Below are 11,230 nucleotides of genomic sequence, written 5' to 3'. Positions count from 1 at the left end.
GGAAGTAATTCCGAGATAGTACTGTCGGATAAGCCGGCACGTTCGACTCTGCTTTGTTCCAACTTCTCCTTCGTAGAGATTCTGTAGGAGTTCATAAGCGTCAGACGCTTGTGTTTCGGCCAGAAGGGCATCCATAAGCCAAGGCCAAGAACATTCTAGGGCTGGGTGGCCACTTGGCAGCTTGTTTAGTAAATCCGTTATCCTACGCAATATCCCAGTGATCTCCTTCTCATCTGTCCCGAAATGGGCTACGCTCTTCAGGTTCTGAAGAGTTCTAAGAAGTGGAGTGAGATCTTTGTCAAATGAATGCAATCTTTCTAGCTCTGCCACGACGTGTTGCAATAGCTCAAAGGACTTATCCAACTGACCCCTGTGAAGATGAGTTAAAGCAAGTATGCCCTCACAGTCCAGTCGATCTAGGTCGTCCTCGGAGAGATGCCCCTTAGCCCAATTGAAGGATTCTTGACAGCATTCGTCGGCCTCCCGGATTCGACGATCGCCGATCACGTAGTTACCCAGTTCGCTGCTCAGGAGAAGCTTCTCTTTGCTTTCAATCCGGTCTTCTGATTGAAGAACCCTTAGCGCATGCGAGATGCATTGTCTCCAGTATGGCTGCTGCCCTCTTCCCTTTTGAAGCACTGCTGCAAGGTGCTTGTACGCGTCAATGGTGGTCTGGGAGGACAACCCACTCCTCTGTACCCAAATTCTCGTGGCTAAATGCACAAGACTATGCATGTCATAGACTTCTTGGTCTTCCCGTGGAACCAAAAAAGCATAAGAGCAAAGAGTGCCAACTGAGTACGTGAGTTCCTCTTCCAAGTCCCCACGGGGTAGAATTGGGAGCGGGATGTCCTTGGGTTCGATTCTCGAGATAAATTTGAGCAGGTTGGCAGCCATTGGGTCTTGCGCGAGGATCTGGTCGAAAGAAACACGCCACGTGGTTGCCACAGCGTTTTGCGATCCACGGTATCGAGTTCGGTCGTGGAATTCGTGACTTAGCAGGGAAGTCATTTCCTTCTCGGTGCCTCGCAACAACTCGAGGTATCGAGTGACGGTAACCTTGTTTCGATTCAAATAAGCTGCGGCTTGACCAATTGCCAGTGGAAGGTATGTAAGCTCTTCCAACAGCTCCGAGACAACAGAAGGATCTGCAAGTAGAAGCTTGCTGTTGATGGACTTTCCCAGGAATTCCAAGGCTTCTGCTGGTTTCATTTCCCCAAGTTGCAGTGGCTCTTCGTCAGCAACTTCAAGGGCTACCTCATTTGAGCGGGTGGTGAAGAGGATTCGGCCAGCAGGACTTTGGGGCAACTGTTCATCGATACTGAAGGAATGACCAGGACCACCCAGAATCAAGCCCCGCTCATCAGCGTTGTCCACAATGATGAGCCATGGCCCAGACTTCTTGGAACTCAGAAAGTCTCTCAGAATGGCTTTGGAATCTAAACCTTGCTGGAAAATGCCCAGTTCGGTGGCGACCGTGTTGCAGCTTTGCTCAAAGCTGCTAGCACTCAGTGCAGAGAGCCAGAAGATAGAGTACTCTGGCTTCTCATGTTTGACCCAAAAGGCAAACTCAAGAGCAGTCTGGGTTTTGCCCGCCCCTCCAAGCCCAGCCAGTGCGACCCTTTCGCAGGGCTCCTCGCCAAAGAAGGCATCCGAGAGCTTCTTGAGGATGGTTTCGCGGCCAACAAACCGTTTGTTCTTCGCGAATGGGAGACAGTACTTGGGTGGTCACGAGAAATCAGCTATGTACACACTTTGCTTTGTCTTGAGATTGGCAACACACTTTCCCACCATAGCAGCACTGTCCACCTTCTCGAGGTACACTTGGGTAGCCATTTTGATCTTTCCGCTCTCCTTGTATTCGGAGAGCTCAACATCCTGGAGGCCCTGCTCGACGTTGAAGCGAAAGTATCGATGGGCATCGCTCAGATCCCGCCATGCCAGGGCGAATCTGTGGGCCGTCGACTCAGTGTTCGTGCTGATCCTGACGAGGGTTTCCGAAACAAATTGCAAGAAATTATCGCTAATAGATTTCATGCCTGGATTTCCTGTGCCGATAGAGATGAAACACTTGACCAAAGGCTTGAGGTCTTCTGTTTCGCGGCCCATGATGTATCTCGCCTCACCAACGACTTCGTCAACCGGGTTGTTGGCACCAAGACCCCCATCGAGGTATTTCATATCATCGATCGTGACGGGCTCGAAGAAGGTGGTTGCGGCGGACGTCGCCATAGCAACTTCGACGATGGTGGCATTGCTAGAGGGCTCCTTGACCGTGTCGTAGCTTCTCAGGCGGCGAGTGGTCGTAGAATGGGCAGAGGTCGCGCAGACGAACCTTGGCTAAGATCAGCAACGTTCTATGAAGACTTGATGAGAGGGATCTTACACTTTGCAGCCTCTATCTACCCTGTCATTGAACGGGGCCGTTGGGGGCATCTTTCTATCCTTCAAGACTGTTTCAATTGCCACTTTGAGCTTTTGCGAGTCAAATCTGGGTTGTATCTTGCCTCGCGCTGTCACACGAGACCAATGCTTCTTGACCTTGAAGACAGACTCGGAAAGCTTGCAATAGGCTGCAATGCATTCGCCCACATCCATCTCCAGCCGGCCCAGCATGATGGCGATCAATCTGTCCTGTGTCAGCCTGAGATGTCTTTGAACAAATTGTCATTCTTACCCTCCAGTGCTCGTCCCTCCGATCAGGTCAAAGATTTCGCACGGTTTCTTTGTGGGCAGACCAGCCAACACCCGTTGATGGTTGAGATCTCTCATGATGTGATCCAAGATGTACAACGAAGACAAGCCCCGAACACCTCCTCCATCAAATGAGAGCATGCAGAGACCGCTCTCGTCGAGTGGATTTGGCCCACCAGCCATTGCAGTCTGCTCCATGACAACAATGAACACGCAGAAACAGACTTGGAAGCAAAAGATGTGATGATGAGTCCTCACAGGTTGAAGGGAGAGATGGAGGGGAAAGAGCGCTGAGAAGCGCATATGAGAACTTTTCAGACAAAGAACAGGCACCAATGCCATCTCTGGAGCTACGCAACAACTTGTGAGGCACGGCATGGGAAAATCGCAAGATGGGTGATCGTGAATGATAATGAGTACCTCTAAAGTGGTGATAACTATGTGGTCGGGAAGGTATTCTTTATCGGGCGTAAGCAGCGCTGGTGCCCCACAAGGCTTGACATAATTTGACTGTTGTTTGTCTACTAGTTCATGCGTGCGAGTTTCAGAAGCTTAGGTTCCGTTCGGTTCTCATTGGAAGGCTGATTTATCTTGACACCGTAATCTGAGAAGAGACGCCCGGTTCGCTTCCCTGTTCTTTGATTGGTCTCGCTCGCCATGCCTTTCATGTCTTCACCCAACAGTACCCAGGCAGGGCGTCTCATGTGGGATTTGTTAATTTCACTAAACCTTTTGAACAAAGGCCCCTGACACGGAAATGCCTTACACAACGTCAAGAACCTGCATCCTCTACGTGTCCCGGGCGACCATCATTTTTGATGACGTTTCTAGCACAGGGTATCAGCTTCAATGACAAAAAATATTGCCATCAACACAGAACGGCAGCAGACCCCAATCTTGACACACGGCAAATCATCGAACCCTGTTCCAGAAGTTCTGTTTCAGAACCAGGGGTGACTGGGGTATCGGTGATAGGCCAGTGGAAGCCGTCTACTCACCCTTGAACCAGATCATATTCCCCGCCACTACGATGTGGGAGTTCAAGAGGATGGTGGAGTGTCGGCAAAGCGACCTACCCCAGCTATGCATTTTACACGACCAACAAAATACGGATGACTTACAAGCTCTTTGGAAACTACAAGATACATCGCACAATACCTATGTAACACATCATAACAGGGGAGCTTATGTGATCGAAAAAGCACGAAGAATAAAGAGACCTTCATGGCGTGTTCCCTCCAGACTACATGTAAGATGATTAGGCTCGCCGAGTTCTCCTATATTTATTTCCCACTCCAGCATCGCTCCCCGTACAATCACACGAGTATAGGATCAAGTCGAACCAGCCAAATCCATGACTGCTACTATGCAAAGCCTCACAAATCCCTCCGGCAACCCAATTCTATTGGCCAGGAGGCATAGCCACTCACATTCTATTCTTACGGCCAGCCTCCACTACTCCCACATATCGGATCCCGTCGCCAGACAACTGCCGCTCTGACTCTGGCCTATACTACCAGGCTTTTCAAGCCACACATCTATTTCTTAGATTTACTCACCTGGAAGCTTCATTGGAGTCGCGGGAGACAGTACAAATGTGCAAGGTCTGTAGGCAGACGAGGCTTGGGAAGTTTGTTTCTTGAATCATCATGAGAACACGACTTTAGTGGTATGAGAGTGGTATTTGTCTAAACTGATATTTCTCAGTTCCAGGCCAACCCTCAATCAATTTTCATCCCAGTGTCCTCCACATGGCGTGCTGCACTATTGGTTCCCGGAAGAAACCCTCTACAGAAGGTCGACACAGTTGAGAAGGGCAACGTTGACAAGAGCGCCCTAAGCAGCCTGGTTAGTCTCGATTCTTTGAGGCATAGTCGGAAAGGGTCACTCACGGCAGGGGCGTCAGTCTTGCAGCAGTAGGCACTGCCATCGCAGTTCTTGCCGAGGACCTGAACGGCACAGTTGAGGAGGCCGTTGCAGCAGACCTGCTTGGTGTTGGCGTTGCAAGAACCGCCGGTGCTGCCGCCGCCGGTGCCAGTGGCACAAGCAGAAACAGCCATGGCGAGGGCAGAGGCGACGATGGTGAACTTCATTTTGGTGGTGTGGTAGGGGGTTGGAAGAAGGTTTGAAAGAAGAGCTGTTTTTGTTGAGTGTGTGGTTGTTGTTGTTTGTTGGTGATTGTGATGGTTGGAATGAGGGAGAGATCAGGGGAGAACAGCTCATCTTTATAGTCGGCGATGGCCTCCAAATCCATACGATGCCGCCTTAAGCGACGTTCCTGATTCCACGATCCTCTCCCTTTTCCTTGATGAGAGTGATCGTCATTACACAGGTGAACAGAATCCACCCGGGAAGCTGGAGATATCCAGGAGTAAATGCTCCCATTGGTTGCTTACTCCCAGCAAGGCGCTGCGGATGCAGACCCTCTATTAGACCCGCCCACGATGCATTGATCCCCCCGACATCCGCTCTGCGACGGAGAGAGCCCACTTCTCTAGCCAAGAAACAATAAACAAGTAGTAGGGAACATAACCAGGGTGTTGACTCGAGCGTCAGATGGCATGTAGCCCTGCCAAGGGAGATGCATAGTGAGTTATACGAATATTTGAGCCTCCTTGGGTATCAACGTCGTTCCTCGGATCCTCGGCCTTTCATTATTATCTACAAATATCAGATGATCAGGACTAAATTGACAGGTAAAAACTAGTCGCTGATCAGGGACATCGTCCACTACTAGATGGACATAGCATTCAGATTCACAACTAAGAGAGAATAGGGGGCCCACAAGCCAGCCACTTCCACCGGCAGTTATTGGGATTGCCACATAGCTACACGAGGCTGCATATACAGGTCACAAAAGCCAACGTAGAATTCAAGGAAATCCAGCAGCATGTGGATTCTCAGTGACATTCCTCAACAGGGCCTCTTCAGCCACACCGTCAGCAAAGGCCAGTTTTCTTCATCAAGTCGCCTCACCTCGCGCGCGGCAGATGAGAAAAAAAACGAGACCAGCGCGAGGGTCGGCCCGCGTCCTGCAAGCCACGGTTGCTTTGCAGGACGACTCGTGGCCTCTCATCCTCACCCCGGCTCCACTTGCAAGGGGATTAAACTTGGTTAAATATTGGGGATACGCGCGCGTACCTGGGAGAGGGGGCTAAAAAGTTTGTTTTCCTGCGGGCCGTCGGGGCCAGCTTTGCCAACTTTGGGGATCGTCAATAACTACCGACATGCCGGGCCAAAGCCAGCGGCCTAGTCACCTATCATGAATCTGCCTTCTACCGTCGGCTCCGCCAGCCGACAGATAGATGCTATATGATCGCCATTATACACGAATAAACTATCGTCTCATGTTCCCTTTAGGGCTGTAGAAGCTTGAATACGTCAATCAATGCCTCATCAGGGGACTCGCTGCCCAAATCGTGTAGCACGAGAGCAAATCAAGCCCCTTGGAGAACTCTCCACCACTCATACTCTCATGTCTGAGACATCATATGGTCTCCTTGAGACTGCAAGCACAGCTCGCCTCAACGTCCCAGCTTTCTGTGATTGATACTGCATCATACACGAGGATGGACAGCGCTGATATCGGTGGCCATTGGATGTCTCAGTAAGCCACCAACCCCGGCCGCAGAATCGATGACGAAAGTGCAGGATCGGTGCCGAGCCCGTTTTCTGGGCTGTTTCACTCGTTGGGAGGTTGCCCAATAGCTCAATTTTTGGGATGAAGCCAGGGGTAATACTATGACAGGCTTGAGTCGGGTGTCTCTGGCCGCGGCTACCAAGCAATGCAGAGATGTTAGGGCACAGGTAGATCATCGCCGATCGTACCCATCACGGTCTCCTTCTCGGTGACGTCTAACTCGACTATTATTCGACTCGTGCGTGGTCAGCCAGCCACGTCTGTTGAGGAGCACCTGATGAAGGACTCACGGGTCTTAACACACAAGAGGCTGGCACTATATCTGCATTATTCATTATTCTGCATAAGTCGGTTATGCAAAGTATTATGCATTTGTATTGCACAAGATAAAACACGAGATGGAAGAAGGAGAGAAATCTCGCCTACCCGGGAGTCAAATGAGAAACACAACTTATCGTCAACAGCGACAGTTGCGAATCGGTTGAAGATATCCCATAAACAGACCAATAGACTTGGTAGCTTAGATAAGTGTTTGTAGAGGTCAAAAGCATGGTGGTCCTAAACTGTGATCCAAAATTCAACTTTGGCTTTCAATCGGTAGCGAAGAGCACTCGTCCCGTCCACCTGGATCAAAGTCCGAAATCAATCCTTGACTCATGAACACGGGATAAGGCGATTGAACATCGACAATATCTATAGATCTGAAAGAAAGAAATTCTTCACTAAAAGTAACTCGATAAGACATTCTCCTGGTGACTCTCCTTCGCGATTCTGATGATCGTTGATCTCCGGTGTCCGAAAGAAAGGCGATGACATCATGCACTATTCGGGGCCGGGCCGGGGAGCAACGTGCTGATGCACGTGTTTCAGCACGTGTCTTTACGCGTGCCAGGTGTCTGTCTCACATCTTCTGGCAGTGTGACCCAGGAGTAATCACGTGAAACTCTGCATCGTCAGCAACCGACCTTTTTCTCCGTCCCCCACATGCCGTCCTCCATCCTCTGTTCTCTCCCCCACAAACCGCATCCTTCCGAGCTGGCCTCATGTCTGCCTTGGAGGAGCGAGCTTGAAGGCTGAGTAGATCTACAGCCTCTATCATGCGCTTCGTGTTGAGATTCTCATATATTGTGGTTTATTATCATCCTCAAGGATCGTTGTGCAGCCCCCAGGATTCACTTCCAATCTGGTCATCTACGAGCCCTCTCTTCTGGCCCTGACCCTGTCGACCAAGTCCCTCACAACCTGGGGATCATTCGGCCCATCGTGCGGCTTCGAGAAGTACGTGGGTTCAAAGGCCCTGCCGTTTAACAAGTCGGGATCAGCTCCGTGCTCCAACAGCCACTCTGCATACTCCCAATCCTGCCCTGCGCACGCAAACGCAAATGGTGTCAGATTTTCCATCCTCGCTGGTCGAGTCATGTCAAGGAAAGGAACCTTCTTGATGTCATTGACGCCTGCCATCCCGGAGGACAGAATGAACTCAGCCATGGGGTGGCGCACCGAAAAGGCTGTGGTACCAGCCCCTCCCTTCCATTTGACCAGCTCATGTAACGGCATTGCATACGCGGGATCCGCCCCGTGAGCCACAAGCAGGGCTACCAGTGTGGGGTCCCCCGTGAGAATGGCATGGCCGAGCACTTTGCTGGAAGCGCGACGGTTCAAGGGCTTCGGGTCTCCTATGCCGATGTTGTGGTGGCTGATCGTGGGATCTGCGCCGTGGGATAGCAGGAACGTAAGGAGAGGTCTGTTTCCGAGGCTTTCAATGATTGGACTGACCAAGCGATTGTTGTCCATCCAAGAGAATCCAGTCCACAGCTGATTTGGATGCCAGCCAAATTCGATAAACACCTCGAGTAGCGGTATTGAGACTTCTCTGCCTTTGTCAAAGAGGGTCACCACGTTTCCCCGACCACCCGTATACTTCGGCGGGTCGGTCCAAGATCGTAAAAAGACATTGTCGTGCAAGATTGTCCCATGCTTCAACAGGCAGAGTGCGACGTCGGGCTGATTTGCAAAGGAAGCTCTCTCAAGTCCGTATTGGCGCACTGCCTGGGTCGGGTCGCACTCCTCAAGATAGGATTCGACCTGGGGCAGCCAACCTTGTGCGCATGCAACGTAAAATCCCAATTCCCGCGGGTCTCTCTGGGTGATGACATTGGCGTTGGTGGAGTACTCGGGCCTGGGCAGGCGAGGCGGCAGTGCCGGAAGGTCATCATCGTCTTGAGATGCCAAGCCTGGCCGGGGCGGGTATGCGGCTATCTCCCTCTCCGCACGGCGCCGATTGGCATTTGCCAGCTCCATCCTGGCGATGTGCTCACGGATGTTGCCGAGGTCCTCCATGGTGGTGTTTCGGATAGACCAGTTGGGGGCGGAGACAGTGACAGGGCCTTCGGAGGTAATGTAGGGTTAATCTGGGTTGCAATTACGGAAGAGGAGCTGAAGAGGTAAAGGCAGTGTCTGCGTTGTCGGCCTTGTTAAATATGCGCATGCAGCGACTGGAGTGATGAGATGGGATGAACCCTGGAGATTTGGCACTGGCCATGTCGTCTCTGAAACGCCCTAAGCCCAAATTCACCCAGTACCTGCATATTCACATTCATGCAAGAATCACCTGTTCCCTGCTCAGAGTTTGCTGCGGTCCACAAGGATGGGGTCAGCACTGCCCTACAAACACTGTTTAATCTGTTCTGGGTATGCTTTGCGATATCAACTTGAAACATGTTCTTATTTCGAGATCATCAGTCTTTGATGAGAGGGGAGAATCTGCCTGTTCTTGTGAAACGCAACGAATCAGCTTGCACAACCCTCACGAACTGCCTACTTGCACAGCCTGTTTAACGTTTCCCGACATGCCATAGTTACTTTCAACTGGAAACATGATCTTCTCCGGAATGATCGGCGCGTTTAATGAAGTGTGGAGGATGCGCCCGCTGTCAATGGCACGTTGTCAAATGATCAGCCCCCGGACCGTCAAAGGGACTAGACCGAAACTTGGCTAAATGGGGCGACAACTAGAAACAACCCTTGAAGTTTCTAAATTCCTTCCATCGGCATTAACAAAAACCGTTGACGGGCATCCGCTCGCTTACAGCCGACGACAGTCCATAGAACAAGGTATGGCTCGGGCCGACCACTCACAAACAACCCAACGCTGCAACTGAATTGCTAGCGCCAACAACATAGCATGTTGGCAAAAGATTAAGGGTAAAAAAAAGCTGTGCCGGGAGGATTGAGCTGCAGGTCCAGCTCGTAAGAGGCCCTGGCCAAACCCTGTTCCCTCCGAGTTTAGAGCCAGTGCTTAACCTTGAGTTTGCACACAACCAACACGCCAATCAGCTGCTGATGATCTGTAGCAGCGTTCGTCCTGTAATGTAGCGGGTGCAGGATGCTCTGTGTAACTAATCCTCAGCTACTGCACAGGCGGCACTTGCTAATCTTAGACCTAGGTAGTGATAGGATGCCAGTTGGCTCAAGCCGTTAATCCCTCAGTATGTCGGCGACAGGGTTGAAGCTGGAGAGTGAAGCATGGGGCGGAGCCACTCGCCACATGTTTCCTCAAGTCGTGAACAGGAGGTTATATAGTAGCTATGGTCTTGTAGACTTTCAGCAAATCATCACCACAATTCCCTCCCGTGTGAGACGTCATTCTTTTCTTCGCCTACCATCATGGTGGCACTTCGTTTTCTGCCGCTGGCCCTGGCGCTCGGCCTCGCAAACGCAGCTGTTTGCAGGCCCGGTAAGCCTTCCACCACGCTCCCTGAAGCCCAGACCACTGGCCCGTATGGCCCACCCGATGGCTGCAAGTACGGTTACGTGAACCAACATGGTGTTTGCATCACAACAGCTGCATCTGAAGATTTAACTGTGAGTTATTCTTTCACTATTCTCTGTTAGCAGATACGACGCAATGGAGTGTTTCAAGCCCATGTGTCGCACTATGCGTCGCGTCTATTGCGCCGATCGAATCATAGGCTGACTTATCAATACTAGACTACTGCCTCGACTGGTGTGCCTGGACAAGGTACCAGTGCTGGCACTCCCGGAGAACACACAACCGACGAGGCTGGCAACACTATCCCAGTGACGACTGACGGGGCCGGGAACACGATCCCCGTCCACACAGATGCTACTGGACGTCCCGTCACCACGGATGAAGCCGGAAACACTATTCCCGTCAATACCGATGCCACCGGAGTTCCTGTCACCACAGACGAGGCTGACAACACTGTACCAGTCACCGATGCTACTGGTCGACCCGTTACTACAGATGAGGCTGGTAACACGATTCCTGTTACTACTGACGACGCCGGCAACACGGTTCCTGCTGTGACCACCGATGAAGCTGGCAATACTATCCCCGTCACTGATGCCACTGGACACCCTGTTACTACTGATGAGGCTGGCAACACCATCCCGGTAACTACTGATGAAGCTGGTAACACTGTTCCCGCTGTCACGACGGATGAGGCTGGAAACACTATCCCTGTTACCGACGGTACTGGAGTGCCGGTTACTACGGATGAAGCGGGCAACACCATCCCGGTGACCACGGATGAGGCTGGAAATACCGTTCCAGTGACTACCGACGAGGCCGGGAACACCGTCCCGATCCCGACCGATGCCAACACCCGTCCTGTGACCACTGATGAAGCTGGAAACACTATCCCAGTTACAACAGACGAAGGGGGTAACACTGTTCCTGTCACAACTGATGAGGCCGGAAACACGGTCCCAGTGACGACCGATGAGGCAGGCAATACGATTCCGGTCCCGACCAATGGTAACACTCTTCCCGTCACCACGGACGAGACCGGAAACACAATCCCAGTTACCACGGATGGGGCGGGCAATACTGTTCCAGTTACCACTGATGAGGCTGGGAACACGGTGCCTATC

At 51.6% G+C, this 11,230-nt stretch overlaps 3 protein-coding genes across 3 annotated transcripts; all 3 read right to left on the bottom strand.

The window, feature by feature from the left end:
- Positions 1-219: 219 nt before the first annotated feature.
- Positions 220-1,620, bottom strand: NECHADRAFT_45218 (uncharacterized protein; the record flags this gene model as incomplete). Its single annotated transcript, XM_003049146.1, has 1 exon — positions 220-1,620. A coding segment is annotated over one exon (1,401 nt), but the record flags the coding sequence as incomplete, so codon positions are not given.
- Positions 1,621-4,026: 2,406 nt separating this feature from the next.
- NECHADRAFT_82801 (uncharacterized protein) lies at positions 4,027-4,787 on the bottom strand (the record flags this gene model as incomplete). The annotated part of the gene is made up of 3 exons (XM_003049145.1): positions 4,027-4,096; positions 4,254-4,300; positions 4,587-4,787. 3 exons carry the CDS (start codon positions 4,785-4,787, stop codon positions 4,027-4,029), a joined length of 318 nt encoding a protein of 105 aa, XP_003049191.1.
- Positions 4,788-7,525: 2,738 nt separating this feature from the next.
- Positions 7,526-8,674, bottom strand: NECHADRAFT_82800 (uncharacterized protein; the record flags this gene model as incomplete). Its single annotated transcript, XM_003049144.1, has 1 exon — positions 7,526-8,674. One exon carries the CDS (start codon positions 8,672-8,674, stop codon positions 7,526-7,528), a length of 1,149 nt encoding a protein of 382 aa, XP_003049190.1.
- Between the last annotated feature and the right edge of the window lie 2,556 nt (positions 8,675-11,230).

Source organism: Fusarium vanettenii, assembly GCF_000151355.1.
Source record: "Fusarium vanettenii 77-13-4 chromosome 7 genomic scaffold NECHAsca_9_chr7_10_0, whole genome shotgun sequence".
Lineage (NCBI taxonomy): Eukaryota > Fungi > Ascomycota > Sordariomycetes > Hypocreales > Nectriaceae > Fusarium > Fusarium vanettenii.
The sequence above is the reverse complement of the archived record's forward strand: the minus strand, read 5'-3'. Positions and strand labels throughout refer to the sequence as shown.